The following is an 18,578-nucleotide window of genomic DNA, read 5'->3' as shown; positions in this document are numbered from 1 at the left end:
GGTGCTTTGCAGGGGGCACACTGTGCTTGCCAGGACTTTTGCAGCCTCACTTGGTGACAGGGGAAAGGGGGTGTGAGCTGTGACGAGGGCTCCCCGGGGGATGCTTTCGCCCCAAGGCAATACTGTTTGTCTTGGCCCTGCCAGGAGGGTAAGTTGAGTCCTGAGCAGAATTCAGCCAGGTAAACAGACAAGAGGAGAAGGAAGATTGTGGGAGAGGGGCTGAGGGGACATGAGAAGGCTTATGGTGTGGAGGGCAAAATTATCCAGTCTACAAAGTGCTTTTCGGGGGCTTTCTCATCTTTTGGTTTCTCCTCTCTCTTTCTTTGGGCCTCTTTCTCCTCCCCATTCCCACTCCTCTGGGCCCTTCTGTTTGGGGAGAAAGCTCACATACCCTCACCCTGGAGGCATACGTCCCTTCCACACAGCGTGGGGACAGTGGAGCCCAGAGAGCAGTGCCGCGGCCCCCACCCCCCAGACATGCAGCACCAGTGGTGGGATTTCAAGCGCTGTGGGAGGACACAGAGAGAAGATTCTGGAATGAGTGAGGCCCTCAACCTCACCCCTGCCTGTCGGGTGGGCAGTCCTGGGTAATGGAACTATCTCTGTGAGCCTGGGTATCTCAGAATCCCAGCCAGGGAAACTGAAGCCCAACCCGATTCCTGTCCTGGGTTTTCTGCGATGGGGCTCAGAACCTTGTCACCCCTCTGCCTGCTTCCCTGACCCCTCCCCACCTGGCGCCGTGGGGAGCCGAGTCTGGCGCCTGGGCGCCTTGGGACCTCTCTGGACCACATGTGTTTAGAGCAGCCTGGCCTCAGAGCCGGCAGGCAGGCCTGACACAGACGAGGAAGATGTTTTCTTACAAAAACAGGACTAACATCTTGGCTTCTTCCTGATGTGTTGGAGCCTGGCGGGCTTTTCACACACTTTGGCCTTCTCAGCTTTTCACTGAAACACACCATCACCCACACAGACACATGGACACAAAGACACACACTTCTACACACAGACACACCCCCACCCCGAATACACACACAGACTCACATATACCCGGGCAAACGCTGAAACAACACACAAAGGAGCAGTCTCACGCCGACACAAGCACAGCTCAACCATTCACAAACATAGAGACTCACACACACGGTCTCACCCCCACAACCACATGCACACTCACCCACACATCGAGAAGTCACACACATGTGCATACGTGATCACTCCTATGGCCCCAGCTTGGAGAAGTTGCCCACCGTCCCGCCTTTTCTCTGGTTCGAAGTGCGGTTAAAAGTTTCCCACCTTCCGTGAGATTCGATTCTTACTCTTGGCTCCATAAAAATCTTTCCAGCCCCATCTTCTATTGGGTCCTGTCCAGCTAGTGCTGTGTCTTTAAGGAAGTTGAAGCTGCTAAAAGTGAGAGAGAGGGAAAAAAAAGAAAAAAATTGGCATCTTTTCCCCCTAAAGTTTCTGGTGTCACTTATGAAACACGGGTCCTTGTTGCTGCAGACAAGGAGTTGTTTTGCTAGAACGAGGGAGTGTCCAGGCTGCCTGGGCTCCCTTCCTGCAGCCTCCTCTCAGCGAGGCCCCAGGCACCCTGTCTGGGGAAGGGCGGGCACGGGTGAGCAGCTTGAAAGTGGGGCAGGAACCAGGCTGCTCCTTCCTCCAGCCTCCTCATCCTCCCGCGGGCACCCTTGGCCCTGCAGCCGGCCCTGGGCTGACTCTGTCCTTTGTTGCTCTTTGGTCCCATCTTAGGAGAGGATCCACTTGGCTAAGAAAGAGTAGTTTGAAGGTAAGCCAGAGGGAAAAGGGGGAGGCCGGCTGGGCACAGGGGCTGGACCGCCTGTTACCTTCTTGTCGGTTCAGGGTGCTTGGGACAATCCCTTGTTTGGATCTGTGCACGGGGCATCTGCCCCGCCAGCAACCGCATCCCCGGAAATCCCAACAGCGTTTGGGCTGAGCCCTGGCCTTGCCCAAGCCAGCTGAAAGGTCCTGGCGGGGGTTTATTTAGGCAGCTGCCTGGCGTAGTTTGAACGGAACAGGCCACGGGTGTGATTCTGTAGAAAGGGTTTGGTGTCTGCTGTGGTCATTGCCCGAAGGAGCAGGAGGGGGGCGGACGGGGTGGATGGGGGTGGTGTGCACTGCACAAGGGGCCTTGTCTGGGCCGGGGCAAAACACACCTATGGGGGGCTCTGGTGGGAGGGGCTGTGGCCAGGATGTGGGAGGGCAGGAGGGAGGTTCTGCGGAGTGCTGGGGGAGGGGGTGGCTGAAAACAGATTTCAAGTCATAAAGTCAGCTCCGAGCTGGCCGAGGCAGGGAGAGCTCTCTGCTCGGAGGAGGAGCTGGGGTCCTCTTCCTTCCCCGTCTTCGCCTCTTCTGGCTGCATGACTTCGGGCAAGTCCTGGCCCTTCTTTGGGCCTCGGTTTCTCCTTCTGTAGAATGGGTTGCGGGTTAGGTGGTGCTGGGTCTTAGCTGGATTCTGTGGGGCAGAACCTTCTGATGGGGAAGAGCTCTGTCTGGCTGGGGTCCCAAGAGGGACGAGGGCCTTGCATGGGTCCTTAGGGTCACCTTGGCGGCATGCCCTTCTCTGCAGGAGGTAGGATGCAGGAGCTACGTCTGCTGTGCTGGGCGGTCCTCCTGGGCCTGGCGCACGCCTGTCCTGAGCCCTGCGACTGCGGGGAGAAGTACGGCTTCCAGATCGCCGACTGCGCCTACCGGGACCTGGAGGCCGTGCCGCCCGGCTTCCCGGCCAACGTGACCACGCTCAGCCTGTCAGCCAACCGGCTGCCGAGCTTGCCCGAGGGGGCCTTCAGGGAGGTGCCCCTGCTGCAGTCGCTGTGGCTGGCGCACAACGAGATCCGCACGGTGGCTGCTGGCGCCCTGGCCATGCTGGGCCATCTCAAGAGCCTGGACCTCAGCCACAACCTCATCTCTGACTTTGCCTGGAGCGACCTGCACAACCTCAGTGCCCTCCAGTTGCTCAAGATGGACAGCAACGAGCTCACCTTCGTCCCCCGGGACGCCTTCCGCAGCCTCCGTGCCCTGCGCTCGCTGCAGCTCAACCACAACCGCCTGCACACGCTGGCTGAGGGCACCTTCGCGCCGCTCACCACGTTGTCCCACCTGCAGATCAACGATAACCCCTTCGACTGCACCTGCAGCATCATGTGGTTCAAGACGTGGGCCCTGACCACGGCCGTGTCCATCCCGGAGCAGGACAACATCACCTGCACGTCGCCCCACGTGCTCAAGGGCACGCCGCTGAGCCGCCTGCTGCCGCTGCCCTGCTCAGCGCCCTCCGTGCAGCTCACCTACCAGCCCAGCCAGGATGGCGCCGAGCTGCGGCCCGGCTTCGTGCTGGCCCTCCACTGCGACGTGGACGGGCAGCCGGCACCCCAGCTTCACTGGCACATCCAGACACCCGGCGGCACCGTGGAGATCGCCAGCCCCAACGTGGGTGCCGACGGGCGGGCCCTGCCCGGTGCCCCGGCGGCCCGCAGCCGGCCGCGCTTCCGGGCCTTTGCCAATGGCAGCCTGCTCGTCCCGGACTTCGGCAAGCTGGAGGAGGGCACCTACAGCTGCCTGGCCGCCAACGAGCTGGGCAGCGCGGAGAGCTCGGTGAACGTGGCGCTGGCCACGCCGGGCGAGGGCGGCGAGGACGCGCTGGGGCGCAGGTTCCACGGCAAAGCAGCCGAGGGGAAGGGCTGCTACACGGTGGACAACGAGGTGCAGCCCTCGGGGCCGGAGGACAACGTCGTCATCATCTACCTCGGCCGCACTGGGGGGCCCGAGGCTGCGGTAGCAGGAGAAGGCGTCCCTGGGCGGCAGCCCCCCGGCCTGCTCCTGCTGGGCCAGAGCCTCTTCCTCGTCTTCCTCACTTCCTTCTAGCCTTCCCCGACGCCCCCACCCTGGGCCAGGCTGGAGCCACGCCAGGGCCACCCTGACTCCCCCCGCACCCTGACACCGCAGATGTTCCTTGTAGGTGGCGCAGGGGCTGAGGGTGACAACTCCCGAGGCCTGCATGGGGGACTTCATGTCTTCCTACCTCCTTTCTCATCTCTTCTGGAACACTCACCACCCCAACTTCTGAACTTGCTCGAAGCTAGTGACTAGAACAGAATCTGATTCCATACTCACCGTCTACGGTGCTAAGTGCTGCTAACCACAGTGTCCATGCCCCCCTATCAGGGCGAGACCCCAGCCAGCTGGGTGAAGCTTCACCGACGGCATTCCAGGCACTGGGACCGACAAGCTAGCCAAGGCTGGGGGCTCGGGGTTGGGGCTGGGGTCTCGGCAGGGAGGGCCCCTGAAGCAGACAGGGCACGGGAGAGAGAAATAGGGTCTAGGCGCCATGGCTGGCGTGGCTCTGGGCTCTTGGTGACCGGTTTGAGCTCTTGCTGCCTCTTGGCATTCTCTGATGATTTGGGGGCTCAGGAATCTGTGCCCTCACCTCAGACAGGACTGGAGAATCCAGGATGGCCTTCAGCTTTTCCCACCCTGTGCCCCTCCACCCTGGACACCTGTCCTGCCTTTCTCTCCAAGTATGTACCTGTAGCCTGCCCCTCCGAAGAGGCCAGCCATCCTGGGGGGCGGCCGAGAAATAAACAGCATTTCTGATGCTCTCTTGTGTCTGCCTGGCATTTTGTCTGAATCTAGGACCCCTCTGTAGCACCCTGGTTGGGGTTAGGACAGGGAGCTGGAGAATCAGGATGCCCAGCCTGCCTGTCCACACGTGATGGGGCCCATGAGGTGCACACAGGCCGAGGAGCAGGCAGCTCGAGAGGGGCACGTGGGGGGCCAGGGGCTGGGCCTCAAGCTGAGCTGGACGGCAGGTGTTCCCTCTCTTCAAACTAGCCCACAGGACAAATGCGGGTGCAGGCCTGATAACCATTACTGAGTCTTCCCTAGGGCCCTGGTGACCCTGAGCAGGGCTTCCTGCCAGCAGTGGGGGGGAGGCATTGGAAAGGGGGCGGGAATGGGAGCACCCGGATTATGGCCCCTCTTCCCGGTCCTGTTCCTGGAAGAGATGGTAGGAAATGGAGAGGAAATGGGGGACTGACAAGGCAAGGTGGAGAGGAAAGAGAAAGGAGGAGATGGGGACACAGGGCTGTGGAGACAGAAGGGGGAGAGAGAGAAAGACCCAGAGATGGAGAATAAGAGAGCGTCTTTGAGAGGAAAGCCAGAGGAGATGAGCAGCGCTTTCCAGGAAGAGGAAATGGTATTCCTGGAGGAAAGTCTGCCCTCGGAGTCTTCCCCACATAGCAGGTGGATCAGCGACTGACTGGGGGGGGGGGGTGGTGAGGTCCTGGCAGTGACCTTCGGGTCTCATAGAGTGGGGAGGGAGCACGTTCACGGAGTCACAACCTGGAGACTGATCCCTCTATCTGTGCCCAGTCAGAGATGTGTCTCCATCCCCACCTCTTTCCAGACTGAAAGGTGCTACCCACAGGGACAAGACTCCCTGCAAGAGAGGCTCTGCAGCCTCCTAAGCTCTGCGCTCAGGACTGTTGAGCCCAGCAAAGTGGAGGCAGGGAGGCCAAGGAGCCTGGCGTCGTAGCTGTGAGCCTTGGAGGCTGGCCAGCTCCCCTTCCCCCTCCTCCTGGTCCCCAGGCAGCATCTTCCCCAACCCCCTCAACAGCTCACCACTTGACTGAGCTGATGTCACCAGCAACACACATCAGGGGTGAATGCGCATCTGAGAGAGAGAGAGAGAGAGAGAGAGAGAGAGAGAAAGGGAGAGAGAGAGATGGAGGAGCCAAGTCCCCTGTGCTGTGCCGCCTTGGGCAAATCACTGCCCATCTCTGGGCTTCGGTTTCCTCAGAAAACAAAGGACGGGTAGGATGCTTAAGGGTCCGCTTGACTCTGATTATCTAAGGCTTGGACCCCTGACATCTGTGGCTCCATTCACAGCGGAACAGGCTTGTCTTCTGGAAGTGGGGCCTGGGCTTAAGACATGCGTCAGGGGCAGCTGGGGAACAGCTGTGCTCTGAATGAACTAGCGACTCTCCTGCTTTAAAGTCATCCGTGGCTCCCCCGGCCCTCAGGGTGAAGCCCAAGTCCCCCAGCCAGCCATTCATCGCCCCTCTGTCTGATTCTCTGCTGAGAATCACTGCTCTGTGCCTCTCTTGGACCTGCTAATTAAGTGTCCCCTCAGTGGTCTATGATGCGTTACCCTCTGCAGCTTTACATATGTTACTCCTTTGGTCCAGACACCCTCCCCCTCTTTTTCACTTGGCTAAGTTGGCTCAAGCACCACCTCCTCCAGAAAGCCTTCCTGGATGCCGTACCCACTACCTCCCAGTGTGGATGAGGTCCCCTCCTCTGGCTCACACAGCCCTGGACGTCTGGGGTCCCAGCCTGATCACACTCTCCTGTGTCTGTTTCCTTGTGAAGGGCAGAGACCCAGTCCGCCTTCTCATCCCTGTGACCCCATCAGTCACCAACACAGGCCAGGAAGATATTTTTCAATAGACTGCAGTGGGAGCAGAGCCTGCCCTCTTTGCCCCATCGTGGGCAGCCTCAAAGGTGGGTGGGAGCTCCCCGGGCCCACCCCTCACTTCATGTGTATCTGAGGGTGTACTGAGGGTGCAGGAGTGCGGGCGAGGAGAGAGGTTGGTCTCTACTAATCATGTAGACATTTCTCAAGGCCCCACTGACCCCGATCTGTGGGTGGCCACGTTTTCCCCCACTCTCGGTAGCCCCCAGGTCCACAGTGGAGCCCGTACCCTCAGTCATACATCCCGCCCCTCCACCAGTCCCCAGCAAGGGACCCCCTCCCCAGCTGTCCTTCTTCGCAACACACGGGGTCTATTCCTTTTAGGACAGTTCCGCCCTGTGCCTCCCCACCACCTCCACACCTTTATTCATAATGCTCCCTGTTTTCCCCGAAATCTCCCTTCCCCAAGTCCCGCCCATTCTTGACGACCCAGAAAATGTCCAACCTCCAAAGCCCATGTCCACATAGCTCAGGGGTGGCGCCATAGGGTCTCCAGTCCCTCTACCACCCAAAGGGATACAGCTATGGGTCCTCCTCTGCCCCGCACCGCGTGGCCAGCCCCACGTGCCACCAGAACACCCCAATCCCCCCAAGCCGCGTAAACGCAGTGTTGATTTACTGGCAGTCGGGGCAGGTTTCCCCCACGTAGCCCGCCCCCTGAGAAGGACTGTTTCTCAGGGACAAGTTTATTACCGGGAGCACACTACCCTCTTTCATAATGTCTAAAGACATGCCAACTGCCAAAACACCAGGCTCTCAAGTGTGGCCAGCTCGGCGTGGGGCCTGGCGGGAGCCCTGACTCTGCGGCCTGGTAGGAGCCCGTGGCTTCCTCCTGGGCTGCCGCGCAGGAAGCCCCAGGCCGAGAGGAGAGGGGGAAGCTGCGGGAGAGAGGGAGCTCCGCGTCTGGGTCCCTGGTGGTGAATCCAAGGCTGAGGTGGGGCTGAGCTGGGCGTGAGGCTGCTCTGGCCTGACTCACCGACCCCGGTCAGAAGGTTGTGTGAGCCGGTGGCCCAGCCAGTGTGGGGAGGGGCCTGGAGGTGGCCGCCCCAGCTCCACTGATGCCCAGACCAAGGGCCTAAACCACACAGTACTTCCTCCAGAGCCCTTGCTGGCTTCCCAAGGCCAAGGGGGCAGACCAGAGTCCTCCTGAGAGGCGGCGGGCCGACCTCCACCCCGCCACAGCGCCCCCTGGCTTCCGGTGCTGGCGGCTGCTGCTGGTCAGGGAACCTGCCGCGGAGCTGCCCCCTACGGAGAGAGGCCGCTGAGGCTGGGAGGCTGCTGGGGGAGTTGGGAGGGAGGGGGCTGGGAGGAGGGGAAGCACCCCAGCACAGACATGGACACCAGGCTTCCCCACCCTCAGGGCTGGGCTCCGTGGACCTAGGCCCCCGACAGGGCCCTCTTCCGGAAGGCCTGCAGGGCCGGATTGTTCAGCAGCGTGTAGGCCAGCCCCCAGCGGACTCTGCCTTGGCGGGCCCTGGGCCCTGTTCCCCTGGCCGTGGGGTCCTTGGTGTGCAGCAGCTGTATCCCTGGGAGGGCGAGACTTTCTGTGAGTCCCTCAGCAAACACCCTGCCACGCCCCCCTGGCACCAGCCCTGAGCATCTGAAAATCCCACGTGCAGTGCTGGGGAGCCTGGGGTTCCCGGGGCCTGCTCACTAAGCAGGAGGTGGGGAGAAGTGTGGGCTGTGGAGCGGGGTCGGTAAAGGCTCAGGATGTCGTCCTTCAGGTGGCAGACAGAAGAGGGAGGGGACAGCTCTATGGAGAGGACTGGAGGAAGTGCTGGGACAGCCAGCTGAGGGCCCCCTCCCTACTACACACTTTCCAGTCCGTGAGGAAGGGGGAAGACATTTCGTTCTGTGTGTGAGAAGGGGGGTGTGTGTGCTTGCCTGTGGAATGGGGCGAGGGAGACAGTGCGTGTTTGTATCGGGGAAGAAAATTAGCCTCAGAGGAACCAGGAAACTTCTCACTTCCTTTCTCCCGCAGGCGGCGGAGGGAGAGAGGAGGTAAGCATTTGCCTGGCACGCGCTCCATTGTGCGTTGGACATGCATCCTACGTGGTGGGGACGAGGCGTGCCTCGACCCTCAGAGAAGAGGGTGGTCTCAGTTCCCGCCAGCCCCCCCCGGGAAGGTGCACCTTCTTCTTCCTCCCCCTGTCTGAGGCCGTCCTGGGGGGCCCGAGGAGGCCGGGCCCGCCGGCTCTTTAGAAGCAGGGCACAGAAGGCTGTCGTGGCCGGATGCGACTGGCTGGCCTCGATCTTCAGGAAGCCGCAGTACGTGTGGTAGCCTGGGGTGGGGGGAGGACGGCAGCGCTGCGGGGAGGAGGGCCCTCCGCCACCCCCTAACACACGCACAGGGGGTGTCCCGCACACCCCGGCCGTGAGCGCCTGCCTCTCGAGCAGGTGGCGTGTGCCCGGCATGTGGGCCCACTGCCCACGCCCGCCCCACGTGGTCACAGACAGGCTCCGGGACACATTCCCACGTGGCCTAGGTCAGGGCAGTCCCTCGCTCGCGGCTTGCACAGCCCGAGCCACCGCTGCTCCTTACCGGGGTCGAGAGTGGCCGACCGGGACGGCAGCAGGCTGAGATCCATCTGGCCCAGGTGCACGGCATTGTAGAGCGCGGACAGGAGCACGCGCCAGGCAGCCACCATGACGCCCACCAGCACGTTGACGAGGAAGAGAAAGAAGGTGGCTGCGTAGAGCACTCGCCTGGGGGTGCGGAGAGAAAAGGCTTAGGCCGGCCCCCACCACACACACACAGGCTCAGGCTCAGACCTGGATGAGCAGAGCTGCTGTGTGTTTATTGACTACCTACCATTTGTCGAGTACACGTCCTAAGCACCCTGCCCTGTGCTGGGCCTGCTCTCTCAAGCCAGCTTGGCCCCCACCACCCTGGGAGACAGCTGGTGGTACTCCCTTCTATAGAAGGGAAACTGAGGCCCAGAGAGTTCGGGTGTCTTAGCTAAGGCTGTCTGGCTAGTCAGTGGCAGAGCTGAGGCTTATGGCCTGGATCTTTCTGTCTCTCACCTCCCTCCTCTAGGTCCCTTGTCCACTGACTCTGAGTCCCTCCTGGAGCTGAGGTCCTCCCACAGCCTTTCCACCTAACATGGAATAAATGTTTCTATTAATCTCCTTCCTGCAAAGGGGGAGGCACATAGTTTTGGGGGACACAGAGGATCCAGGGGAGAGCAGTGCTGACCCCCAAAGCAGGAAAGGCTCATGGCTCATATTTCTGACACTGTGACAGGTGAACAGAGAGGTATTCTGGGAGAGGTATTCCGGAGACCCACTATCCTGGGTCACTGTTCCCTTTCAGTTTGGGTAAGGCAAGCTCGCCTACTTCCCACTGGGCTTCCCGAGAGAGAAGAGGGAGAGATGGCAGTGGAGGGAGAAGGACACAACAAGAAAGACATCAAAGAAGAGGCTGAGGTCCCGAGGGGACCACAAGCCCAGGAGCCTCCTCACCGGTTAGTAAGCTCTGGGTGTCCATGATGAGTCTCCAAGAAGACCCAGTAGGCTGCCATTTTCTGTAGGACCACAGCCAGGGCCAAGGTCAGCCAGAAGTGCCTGCAGGTGGTGGTGGTGGTGGTGGGGGAGATGTCACTGTTAGTAACCCTCTGGGAAGTGGTCCCAGAGCCCTCGACTCCTTGCCTCTCTCACCAGGAAGACTCCAAGGACCGGAGGAGCAGAAGGTTCCTGCCATGGAGCACGGGCATGACCACCAGGAAGGCAAGGGTCACGGTCCCCAGGAAGAAGATAATCTGCTGCACCAGGAGCCCTGCAGGATGGGGAGGTGCGGAGGGACGGACATCAGGCTCTGTGGGACCCAGCCCACCCTGGCACTCCCAGGAACTCAAGGGCTTAGGGATGCCACAAACCTGGTTGCCGATCCCTGCTCTGCCACTGCCTAGCTGTGCCAACGGAGCCAGTTACTCTACCTCTCTGAACTCCCGGTTCTTCCTCTGTCCAATGGGGTAGTGGCCCCTCCCTCGGAAGGCTTGTTGGAACGATCCAGTGTAATGTCTGGGGCAACTCTTTGAAAACCACAAAGTGCTCTGCAAACGTTATTTTCTCCCAATTGCCCCTGAGTCCTTGGGGACAAGATTGCATTTTAAATTAATGTTTGCATTCCTACTGGCCAGAGCCTGGCACACAGTTGACGCCAGAGAGCCATCTACGGAAACAACTGGCTTGTTGTTTACATGGCGTGGAAGGAATAAAATCGACCAAGTTGAGGAATTACAACTTTTTATGCTAGTCATTCCTCTTTTCCCTTATCATTCTTGTCCTCCTTCCCCAGGGAGGTGAGGACTGAAGGAACCGTCAGGGAGGGGAATCTGGCCTTTGCTTTTGCAACACTGACCCCGGCCCCCTCACATTTCAGACGGCTTTACTCACTGCATTCCCCTGCCCCCCGCCCTGGGAAGAATCAGAAACTTGGAGCTAGGAGGGGTCCTGGAAATTCATCTAACCTGAGTCCCTCAGGGCAGGACCCCCTTTGCAGCCCCAACAATGACCACAGAACCCTGCTTGCATACCCCCGGTGACAGGGATCTCATTACTTCCGGGGCAGCCCACTGAGGCATAAGGCTCCCTTATACAAGCAGGAATATGCCTCCTTGAACTTGCCACCTTGCAGCCCTGGGTCTGCCCTCTGTGCAAACAGCTGGTGGCACTGAGGGGCTGTCCTCACGTGAGGGGTATCCCAGGGGCTTCTGCATCTGCCCCCCCCCAACCTGAGCGAGCCTCCTGAAGGTAGAGAAGGCCAGGTCCCTCTTCTTACTCTCGCCCCGGAGTTTGCCCCGGCACAGGCAGGCTCCCCGGGGCAGTCAAGACCTGTGGAGAACTCTCCCCTCCCCAACGGGGCCAGTTTCCGGGGCCAGCTGAAGCCAGGTGGGGTGGCAAGGGGGGCTCACCAAGGCAGGTAAAAGCCGTCTGGTAGGCGCTGAAGCTCATCCAACAGAATAGGGCCTGGCGGGAGGGCTGGGGGCTCCGGGGCAGGGGGCCCAGGTCCAGGGCAGCCCCTCGGTGCAGAGCTTGCAGGTTGGCCCTGGTTGGGGGACGCGGGTGAGGAAGACAGGGATCTCAGGGCCCACACGCACTCCCTAGATTCCTCCTCTGGTGGAACTCCCTGTCTACTTACAACCTGTGGCCACGGACAGGAAAGCCAGGGGCTGTGGGAGCCCTGCAGAGGTTACTAACCCAGGCTGGGAGGTCAGGTAGGGCTTCCTGGAGGAGGTGGTGTCTGAGTCGAGTCTTAAGGGATGAAGAAGAGTAAGTTTCAGAGCAAGGTAAGAGGCAAGGCCGGGATCAAGGGAGACAAGTTCAGGCAGAAGGCTCAAACCTGAGCCAAGTCAGAAAAGTGAGGAAACAACAGTAGGAATGGAAAGTGACTCGCAGATCAGCCACCAGGCAGGAGGCAAGGTTCCAGGGTGGCAGAGGCTTGAGGGCCTAAGGGCCAGCGGAAGTAGGGCCAACCCTGTGGGAAGAAATCCCCGCGCAAGAACCCTGAGGCCTGGCAAATGCATGCTCTGACATCGTTCCCCTTCCCATGCCCCTGCTCACAACTAGAACATTTTCTTCCTCTCCACTCACAGCTCAGCTCCATATTACTCCCCGTGAAAGGGCAAGCAAGGCAGTTTGGCAGCCAGTGGCCCATCACAACCTCTTCAGCGCCCCAGCACCAGCAGGGTCCCCTCCACACCCACCCTGGCCTGTGGCAGGCTCACCCCTCTGCTGCTCCTTACGCTGTCCTCCCTCCCGCCCGTAGCGCCCTCCCCTCCCTCAGCTCTTGCCTCTTCCTCTGTTCCCGGGGGGAGGGCTGGCTTTCCAGGCTGCCTTCCTCATTGAATCAGTCCGCCCAGGTGGTCCCTTCTCAGAGAGCCAGGTCCACACCCCAGCCCTGGGCAGCCTAGCCCTGTTTCTCTCCCACCAGACAGGAAGGCCCTACCTTCTCCACCCACCACAGAGCAGCTGGTCGGAGGGGACCCAGGGACAATCTGGGCCTGCAGTGGCTCTCCCTTCATCCAGCCCCAGGGCTTGCCCCACAGGCCTCCTGGCCCAGAGCTCCCGCACCTGTTCCCCACATCTGCACCGGGGGTCGGAGACTGCCACTGACCTGTGTGTGACCAGTGAGTGGATCAGCATGAGGGAGGTGAGGGAGCAGGACAGGACCAAGGCCGCGATGTAGCAAACTGGAGGGGTGGAGAGGGGGCAAAGTGGGAGGTGGGAGCCCGTGAACTCCCCCAGGGTGGTGCCCTGGTGGGAGTTACCCCTGCCCATACCCACCCTCTGCCCTGAGCGGAGACCCCTTACACCTCCCCCTGCCCACCTCGTTCTCAGATGAAGTATAACTCAACGATCTCAGCCCTCCTGTCCTGCCCGGCGACATGGTGGCCAGGACAGGGAGAGGCCAGCTCCGAGGCTGCAGACCTGGTCTCCACCCTTGTCTTGCTGCTTCCACTGCTGTGTGATCCCCAGACAGAGACACTATCCAGCCTGGCAACTGGCTCCATCTCCTCGGCTTCCTGCCCATATGGCCTTCAGGGGGCCCCTTGGTCTCCCAGCCTCGGCTTGCTCACACGGGGCTGCCCATCTCCCAGCATGACATGGGCCATAAAAGCCCGTGTGGGCCCGCAGAGGGTGTGAGTCCATGTCAGTGAGGTCTGTGTCCTTCAGAAGGAGGGAAGTGACCTCTGCTACCCACCTCCTCCGGGGGTGGCCCCTGCTGCCCAGCTCCCTGCCCCCCGACCATGCCTACACGAACGAGTTTGGGGCAGCCTCAGCGGCCGGGGAGAAGGCACAGGGCGTCGTGAGCGCCGAGCTATTAAGGCCTAGCAGGGATTTGAGGCTGCAGCTCTCCAGCCCCCCATCCACATCCTGCCTCAGTCCACACCCTCACAACAACCCCACCGAAGAGGCACTGGGCCAACCAGGAGGCCGAGGCCCAGAGAGAGAGCCTGACCCGCCAGTCGCCCTGCTGGCAAGTGAGGAGCTGAGACCTGCCACCATTTCCCAGCACACCCAGAATCGGCCCCGGGTGCCTGCCCCCCGATCTCCTCAGTCATCCCGGGGAAGTGTTGCTGGTGCCTGTGTCCCATCCAGAGACTCGGGAGTGGGAGCAAACACACGTGGAGAGGCACGCACCAGTCCCACATAGCCTCGGTGCCCAGTGGCTGGCGGGGGGAGGTCGGCCCTGGCAGCACAGCGGGGCCACCTGGAGCTGTGCAAACCCCTCATGGCCCAGGCGGCACCCCAGGCCAATCCAATCAGACTTTCTGGGTGTGGGAGCCAGTCCCTAGCTTTTGTTGTGTTGTGTTCAGCCTGAGTTGAGAGCCACTGTGCTGGGGGCTTCCCAAAGACAGAGCCGTCGTAATTCATTTCAATCAGCAATTGGTTGAAATCAACCAACCCACCGACGGGTATCGAGGGCCTGCTGCGGCGGTTCTCAAAGTTAGGCTTGGATCGGAATCACCAGGTGGGCTTGTTGGATCCTAGAGGCAGGGCCCCCGCCCTCAGCGTTTCTGGAGTCCAGCAAGCAGTTTGAGCCTCGGGATTTTCAGGAAGTTACCAGGCGATTCTCAGGCACGGCCAGGGTTGAGAACAACGCTACAGAAGAGAGCACTGGGCATGTGCAGCTCTGCTCTCCCCGCTTGCCCTTCAGGAGTCAGCTCGGCACCAGCAAGAGGGCGTTCTGGACCATTTCCTGCCAGGTGGGGAGCCCGCCCGCTGAGCCGGCCGGTGAGTGAACTGGTTAACACGGGGTGAAGCCAGCCCCCTTGGCGCCAGGCCTGGCCTTTGATCTTCGTCCATCTACCTCCTGCTCCCTCTCCCTCAATTCGTTCCAAACGCGGGTCTCTCCAAACCCTGATACCCATAAAATCTTCCTGCTCTTTGCTTCCTCTGGGACCCCGCTTGATGGATAGATCTGTCTTCCTCCGTGGGATGGAGGGCTTCAGGGATGAGGCTGCCTTTGTAGCTTCGATACCAGTCTGGCAGTAGGGAAATGGAAGTCCAGAGAAGTGAAGTGCCTTGCCCAAGGTCACACAGCATGTAAGTGACAGAGCAGGAGTTCTAATCTAGTCCGCCTGACTCAGAGGCTGAGCCCTCTGTGAGCGATGCCAGGCTTATGGTCCAGGTGCTCAGTGGGCCGCCTGAAACAGGCTCTCGGGGTTCAGAAGACATTAGCTCCCTAAGCTAACTAAGGGCACACCAAACGGATATAATCTCAGTTCCAACCCTGGCTTGCTGAGTGGCTTTGGCATAGCTCTAATCCTCCTGGGCCTCAGTTGTCCTCATCTGTGGACTAGGAGAGTAAACATTGCTCTGTTTGGCCCCCGAATCCGAGAAGATCCAAAGTGGAGGCCTCGAGGCTTGGAAACCGCAGTGTGCGATGTTAGATGTTCGTGTGGGGGGTAGAAGCAAAGCCCACCGTCCCGGACAGCTCACTTCCCACCTCTGAGCTTCCATTTCCTGTTCTGTGAGATGAGGACCGATGAAGCCGACGGAACAGGGCTGCTGTGAGCAGGAGGTCGGCGCTGGATGCAGGCTGAGGTGGGCCATGTGAGCTCCTGCCTGTGGTCCGGCTTGCGGTCAGCTTAGAGAAAGCTCCCGGGGACTCCCCAGTGAGCAGAGGCTGCAGGCCTAGGACTCCTGACCCCCCAGGCTTTGTCTCAAGGAGAGAACCCCAGCAAGGTGTCAGGAGACCGTGTTCCTCTCTTCGCTCCATTCCGCCCGTCTCTATGACCCCAAGCAAATCCTTCCCCACGTGTCAGGTGCAGACACTTCTCAGGCTCCTCCACAGGGGCCACTGGGGGGGCCTGGGAGGCCGGGGAGGTGGATGACCAGACGAAGGGCTGAAGGAGGCATCGGACCCCAGAAGGGGAGGCTGGTATGGTTCCCTAGCCCTGGAGGCTCATTGTCAAGACAGGGAAGGAGAATGGAGATGGCCCAGGAGGACAGGGATTGGGGAAGAGGAAGCATCGCCCTGCCCAACCCCACCCACCGGCCATGGCGGTTAGCTCAGAATCCGGCCCAGTGTCCCACATCACTCCTACTTCCCTACCCTCGGCAAAGCTCAAGGGGCTGTACCCTCAGCTCACACATCCCGAAGCCTTGCCCATCTCCCTGTCCGGAGAGCTGAGCAAAGACACTGGAGCTGGGGGTGGGAGACACCACATGAGCTGAGGGGCCACTCGGATAACTCGTTCAGGTCTCAGAGACCTGGAACCGGAAGCTGCAATGACCCCAGTTTGGAGGGGAGGCAGTCGAGACCCAGAGAGAGAGGAAGGGACATGGCCCAGAGCACCCCACATGTCCCTGGTGGGCTGGAACTGAGCTCGGGTGTCCGGCTCGTGTCCCCACTGGGCGCCCTCCGGGACTCCCAGGAGGCCTCACCTTCCAGAGCCCACAGGTGATGCTTCACCAGCCCCACCACCTCCTGCCTGTCCTCTGAGAGCACGATCCCGAAGCCAGCCAGTAGGTAGGAGACGTCCGTGTTGATCCCCGCCCTCACCTTCTGGATGGTGGGTACCACGCCCACCAGCAGTAGCAGGGCCACCTGGAAAAGCCCCACAAGGAAGGTGCCAGGACCTGGCTGTGCTCACACCAGGCCCCCATCCCGGATGCAGCGTGTCCTCAGCTCACAGGGAGACTTCAGGGCGGAAACTCCGGCAGCCCACGGGCTGCGTCCCCATGCCCAGCACCCATCAGAGTTCTCGGCCCCGAAGCAGCGTCCTCACCAGCACGTTGCAAAGAGATACGACTTGAGCCTAACAGGCCCCAGCTGAGCTGTCTATCGATCATCTATTTAAGCTGCGGAATGTAAAATTTCCAATTTCCCACGTTGGCAAAAGCCAAGTATCCTATAGACGATCTCAGGCATTGAAGCTAGACGGACCTGGGTTCACATCTTGGCTACCTTGAGGTATTAGCTAGAGGAACGTGGCCGAGTCAAATTCACCTCTCTGAGCCTCAATTTCCCCCATCTGTAGAATGGAGAAATATCATACTCACCTCCCAAGACTTGGGCTTTTCGGTTTTCTGGGGGTGGCAATAGAGGGGAGCATTTCTCAAACACATATTATTTCCGAACTACCCAAATCTGCCTAAACCTCAAAGAGGAAAGTAATTCTAGTTACTCTATTTTACAGCTGAGCTCACGGGTTCAGAGATGTTGAATAACTTGCCCAGGGTCACACAGGAGGTAGATAATGGAGCAAGGATTTAGACACCCCCTCTCTTCTGGGTAGGCCAGAGTTCCCCAGATGTCCAGAAGCAGCCAGACGGGACTGTGGTTGGGGCTTTTGGAGCGCTGAGCTGGGCCCACGCTGTCCCACGCTTGGCAGTTGGGGGCAGGGATCCAGAGGCAAATGGCACGACAGGGGCAGGACCTACCTGGTAGATGGCTGTCCCTGTCAAGGTGGCTGAAAGCACCAGCATCAGAGGGAGTCGGAATCCTACGGTCCCCAAAAGGAGGGATATGGTAAGCCCCAGCCCCACCCAGGCCTGGGACCCCCCCTTCCCTCCCAGGGCTGGGGCTTGCAGGACCCTAGACCACCAAAGCCGCGCCAGGGGCTTCGGCCCTTATCCCCAGCTGGGGCTGTTCCTCCCGACAAGGGTTCTGGGGGACGGGAGCCGGCCTTCCCCAGCAGCTGCTTTATGCAAGGTGAGGGTGAGGTCGCCCGCCACTCTTCACCTCAGCTCCCCACTCCGTACCTCGCTGTGGAGTGTAGATGTAATTTCTGTAACAGATCCAGGCCCAGGATCGGAAGCCGTGCTTGGAGGTGTGGGAGCTGCAGAGACGGAGGCAGGCAGGTGCCCTCAGGAGGAGCCCCACCCTGAGCCCAGGCCCCAGAGTTTGGCTTCTTCCTCACTCTGCCCCACCAGCTGCCTGGGGCCAGCCCCCCAAAGTAGCCTGCCAACCAGCCCTGCCCACTGGCCCAGAGGGGATGCCTAGGACCTCACCCGCTTTCCAGCTCCTTCCGGCAAAGGAGAGTTCTCAGATATTCCTCATAGTAGCTACTCTGTAGCCCCTGTGGAGACAGACAGATGGACGAGCAGATGAGACCTGCCTGGAGCCATCCCTGGGACCCTGGCTCGGGGTGCCACAGTGGGCACATGGGGCTCCGTAAAAACCTCTTGGCTATGGTGGGGTGCAGAGAAGGGCCAGCCTGTGGGGACGAGGTCCATGCCCCCAAAGCTGCCCTTTCTCCTCCACAACTGGGAGACTAACCAGTCTCCTAAGAATACTCAGCACTGAGCAGTTCGTCCTGAGGGCTGTCTCCAACTCTCTCCTGCTTCACTTAGTCACGTCTGCTCCCCGCTTCCCCCCGGCCCCCAGGCAAAGACTGGGGCAAAAGGGAGCCTAGTCCCATGGCACATCCCTGAACAGGGCACAGGATGGGGCCGTTCCGGGTCACATCCCCCAGGCCTGTCCTGCTACTCCAGGGAGATCCCAAGGAGGACGGGATTTGTCTCAGCCACGTTCCAGGCTGTGAGCTGCCTGCCAAGTGCCAGAGGCCCATGGTAAGATGGGGTGAGCCCCTGCCCTTGATCACTAGGAAAATATAAGCCTGTAATCTGCTGGTGACATGGCAATGTGACAGACACACACACACACACACACACACACACACACACACACACACCACCCACAGTAGGTGTGGGTCAGCTCAAAGCTTGACTGGGTCCTCTGAGGCTTAAACCTCTCTGCCCCAGGGCCAAGGAGAATTTTAGTTCTCCCAGGACTTCTCAAGAGGTGAGGCAGTGAAGATCGCTGGAGGAGGAGAGAGAGGGCCCAGGGGGTAGAGGTGTGACCGGTGCACTGGGTACCCTGGGGAAGCCGCTCCCCTCTTCTGAGCCAGCTATAAAAATGAGGGGACACCGGGCTTCCGCAGAGGAGTGTGAATGTCAGGAGGGCAGCAGCGACAGTACTGGAGGTCCCTACTGCTACCAAACCCAGAGTCGGGTGGGCACATGGAGGCGCATGGAGGACCCAGGGTGGCCCCTGAAGGACCTGAGCCCACGGGCCTCTCTTCCCTCAGTCTCCTTCCTTTCTCGGGGACCTCTCTGGCTTCCGTCCCAGCCCCTCCTGAGC

General features: G+C 60.4%; 2 protein-coding genes across 4 annotated transcripts in view; one reads left to right on the top strand and one right to left on the bottom strand.

Moving 5' to 3' along the window:
* The first annotated feature begins 1,467 nt into the window (after positions 1–1,467).
* Positions 1,468–4,610, top strand: ISLR (immunoglobulin superfamily containing leucine rich repeat). Of its 2 annotated transcripts, none has more exons than XM_045795224.2 (2): positions 1,468–1,780; positions 2,582–4,610. In XM_045795224.2, exon 2 carries the CDS (start codon positions 2,590–2,592, stop codon positions 3,874–3,876), a length of 1,287 nt encoding a protein of 428 aa, XP_045651180.2. In that variant the 5' UTR covers positions 1,468–1,780; positions 2,582–2,589; the 3' UTR covers positions 3,877–4,610. The 2 variants fall into 2 exon arrangements, with proteins under 2 accessions (XP_045651180.2, XP_045651179.2); XM_045795223.2 differs by lacking the exon at positions 1,468–1,780 and adding an exon at positions 2,272–2,382.
* A 2,509-nt stretch (positions 4,611–7,119) lies between these two features.
* The window catches only part of STRA6 (signaling receptor and transporter of retinol STRA6), a 29,809-nt gene continuing 18,350 nt past the window's right edge, over positions 7,120–18,578 (bottom strand). Inside the window, exons 9-20 of one of the 2 annotated variants that reach the window (XM_045795221.2) lie at positions 17,447–17,514; positions 17,198–17,274; positions 16,877–16,938; positions 15,878–16,040; positions 12,600–12,675; positions 11,398–11,531; positions 10,142–10,259; positions 9,947–10,048; positions 9,027–9,190; positions 8,617–8,766; positions 7,839–8,010; positions 7,120–7,729 (exon numbers count right to left, since the gene is read on the bottom strand). In XM_045795221.2, the coding sequence (XP_045651177.2) occupies positions 7,862–8,010; positions 8,617–8,766; positions 9,027–9,190; positions 9,947–10,048; positions 10,142–10,259; positions 11,398–11,531; positions 12,600–12,675; positions 15,878–16,040; positions 16,877–16,938; positions 17,198–17,274; positions 17,447–17,514 (1,263 nt within the window). In that variant the 3' untranslated portion in view covers positions 7,120–7,729; positions 7,839–7,861. Of the gene's footprint in view, positions 8,011–8,616; positions 8,767–9,026; positions 9,191–9,946; positions 10,049–10,141; positions 10,260–11,397; positions 11,532–12,599; positions 12,676–15,877; positions 16,041–16,876; positions 16,939–17,197; positions 17,275–17,446; positions 17,515–18,578 lie in introns of both variants that reach the window. The other variant, XM_045795220.2, reaches the window with a different exon arrangement.

This window comes from Ursus americanus, chromosome 28 (genome assembly GCF_024610735.1).
Source record: "Ursus americanus isolate L20-20 chromosome 28, mUrsAme1.1.p, whole genome shotgun sequence".
In the NCBI taxonomy this organism is placed as follows: domain Eukaryota; kingdom Metazoa; phylum Chordata; class Mammalia; order Carnivora; family Ursidae; genus Ursus; species Ursus americanus.
Note: the sequence above shows the minus strand (reverse complement) of the source record. Positions and strands in the feature narration are given on the sequence as shown.